The sequence below is a fragment of the Perognathus longimembris genome, chromosome 17 (assembly GCF_023159225.1).
Source record: "Perognathus longimembris pacificus isolate PPM17 chromosome 17, ASM2315922v1, whole genome shotgun sequence".
NCBI classification, from domain to species: Eukaryota; Metazoa; Chordata; class Mammalia; order Rodentia; family Heteromyidae; genus Perognathus; species Perognathus longimembris.
In genome coordinates this window covers 37,775,217-37,777,954 of record NC_063177.1, presented here as the reverse complement: position 1 = coordinate 37,777,954, position 2,738 = coordinate 37,775,217, and the positions used below count along the sequence as shown (strand labels likewise).

The 2,738-nt window shown below is 68.4% G+C and overlaps 1 protein-coding gene across 1 annotated transcript; it reads left to right on the top strand.

The window, feature by feature from the left end:
• Nucleotides 1-876: 876 nt before the first annotated feature.
• On the top strand, nt 877-1,623 carry Gjd3 (gap junction protein delta 3; the record flags this gene model as incomplete). The annotated part of the gene is made up of 1 exon (XM_048367340.1): nt 877-1,623. A coding segment is annotated over exon 1 (747 nt), but the record flags the coding sequence as incomplete, so codon positions are not given.
• Between the last annotated feature and the right edge of the window lie 1,115 nt (nt 1,624-2,738).

Sequence of the window (2,738 nt, the reverse complement as noted above, 5' to 3'; positions counted from 1 at the left end):
AGAACCACCTACTACACTCAGCAGGTCCTGCCCGGGGTTTCAGGGGGGGGGGGGGTGGGGGGTGTTTTTTGTTTTGATGCTGGTTCCTGGGACTTGACTTTAGGGCCTAGGTGCTGTCCCTGAGCTTCCTGGTTGTTATGAAGGTGATGGACAGAGGGGTTACGGATTAGTCGAGTAAAGAGTACTTTTTGTTTGGAGGGGAGGACAAAGTCACCCCTTCCATCCCCATGTCCCTGAGCTTTTGTACTACTCAAAGCTGGTGCTTGGGCTGGGAACATGGCCTAGTGGTAGAGCACTTGCCTCATATGCATGAAGCCCTGGGTTCGATTCCTCAGCACCACATAAAGGGAAAAAAGCAGGAAGTGGCGCTGTGGCTCAAATGGCAGGAGTGCTTTGCCTTGAGCAAAAAGAAGCCAGGGACAGTGCTCAGGCCCTGAGTTCAAGTCCCAGGACTGGCAAAAAAAAAAAAAAAAAAGCTAGTGCTCTCTTTACCCCTTGAGCCACAGCTCCACCTCGAGCTTTTTGCAGGTTAATTGAGAGGAGTCTCGTGGACTTTCCTGCCGGGGCTGGCGGGTCAGCCAAACCAGGACGCTCACATCTCAGCCTCCTAAGTAGCTGGGCTTACAGGCAGGCAGGAGGCGAGGGGAGGGGGGCGCCCCGGGGCGGCTAGGGCTTCGAGGGTTTAACTCCTTAGTTCCCACAAAACCCAGGTGGAAGCCAGGCTTCCCTGATCCCCTGCCTCGGCCTCCAGTGAGAGACCCCCAAAACGGGTGTGTCCCCCCTCACCCCCCGTCGGATGGACGTGGGAGGGGCCGGGCCGCCGCGGGCCCAGCCCCTGACGGGCCCGGGTGCCCCCCGCCGCGCGCCCCCAGCGCCATGGGGGAGTGGGCGTTCCTAGGCTCGCTGCTGGACGCCGTGCAGCTGCAGTCGCCGCTGGTGGGTCGCCTGTGGCTGGTGACCATGCTGATCTTCCGCATCCTGGTGCTGGCCACGGTGGGCGGCGCGGTGTTCGAGGACGAGCAGGAGGAGTTCGTGTGCAACACGTTACAGCCGGGCTGCCGCCAGGTCTGCTACGACCGCGCCTTCCCGGTCTCCCACTACCGCTTCTGGCTCTTCCACATCCTGCTGCTGTCGGCGCCGCCGGTGCTGTTCGTCATCTACTCCATGCACCAGGCCGGCAAGGAGGGCGGGGCCGGGGCCGGGGCCGGGGCCGGGGCCGGGGCCGGGGCCGCGGCGGCGGGGCCCCCGCGCGCCCCCCGCGCCCGCCGCGCGCGCCGCTGCTACCTGCTGAGCGTGGCGCTGCGCCTGCTGGCCGAGCTGGCCTTCCTGGGCGGCCAGGCGCTGCTCTACGGCTTCCGCGTGGCCCCGCACGTCGCCTGCAGCGGCCCGCCCTGCCCGCACACCGTCGACTGCTTCGTCAGCCGGCCCACCGAGAAGACGGTCTTCGTGGTCTTCTACTTCGCCGTGGGGCTGCTCTCGGCGCTGCTCAGCGTGGCCGAGCTGGGACACCTGCTGTGGAAGGGCCGCGCGCGCGCCGCGGACGGCGGACCCCGCGGCGACCGCGCGCCGGGCCCCGCGCGGAAGCCGCTCCCGCCGCCGCCGCCGCCGCCGCCGCCGCCCCCGCTCCCCCCGCCGCCGCCGCCGCCGCCGCCGCCGGCCCCGGCCCCGGCCCCGGCCCCCGCCCCCGGCGCGCCCTCGCCGCGCGCAGCCCCGGACCCCGACGCCGACGCCCCGCCCGCCTACGCGCACCCGGCGCCCGGCCGCAGCGCGGCGTCGCTGGCTACCGCCCGCCCGGACCTGACCGTCTAAGCGGCCCGCCCTGCCCCCCTCCCCCGTGCGGACGGCGAGGCCCCGGGCCGAGCCCCCCACCCCACCCCGCCACACCCCCAGACCCTCCGGGCCGCCCGGGGTGGGCAGCAGGTGCATGCGCGCTGGCGGCCGCCCACCCGGGGTCCTTGGGGGGGGGGGTGTGCCCTGATGCTGGCGGGGCGCGGGAAGGTCTTGGGGGTGGGGGCTGGAGGAAGGGGACCAGGAGGCCGTCAGCTGGTGACCTGCTTACGGGACTGGGAACCCCACCAGCGTCCCCCGGGCGTCCGTCTCCCACAGGAGTAGCCCTATCCGGGTTGTCGGAACCCTTGGGGCCGTGTGTGGCCACGTGGAACCCCCGGCTGCGCTCTACGCGCTCGTGCCGTGCTTGCACACAGCCTGTGGAAGTTGCACCCGTGCATGTGCATGCGTGTGCCAGCGCGCACACACGGACGTTCCCAGACCCCGAGTTGTGTGCATACACTCGTGTGCATGGACACAGGCACCTCCTGGGCGAGCTGTGCACGTGTGTGCAACGGACGTGTATGGCGGCTGTGATTTCTCTCTGCACGGGGACTGCTGTCCCTGGGAACCGTGTGCGTGCGTTATGGACCTGTTCTTTCAGCCCCAGCTCGCTGCACGCCCACATACACGGTGCACATGCGCACTGCGCAGGTGCGGGTCTGTGGTCACCGATGTCGCTGCCTGGATAACCAGGATCCAAGATCAGCATTGCCACCGGGGTTTCTCTCCCTGGGCAAAGCTACCTGTGAAGGTCATCCCTACTGAGGGACCCCACATCCAACAGAGGGGAGGAGAGGGGAGCCCCCCCCTCCTTCTCAGTCTCAAGGCTACAGGTCTGTCCACACATCCCCACTCTGAGCAGGTGCATGGGCCCCAAATAGCGGCAGGGTGGAGGTGAGACCACAGGA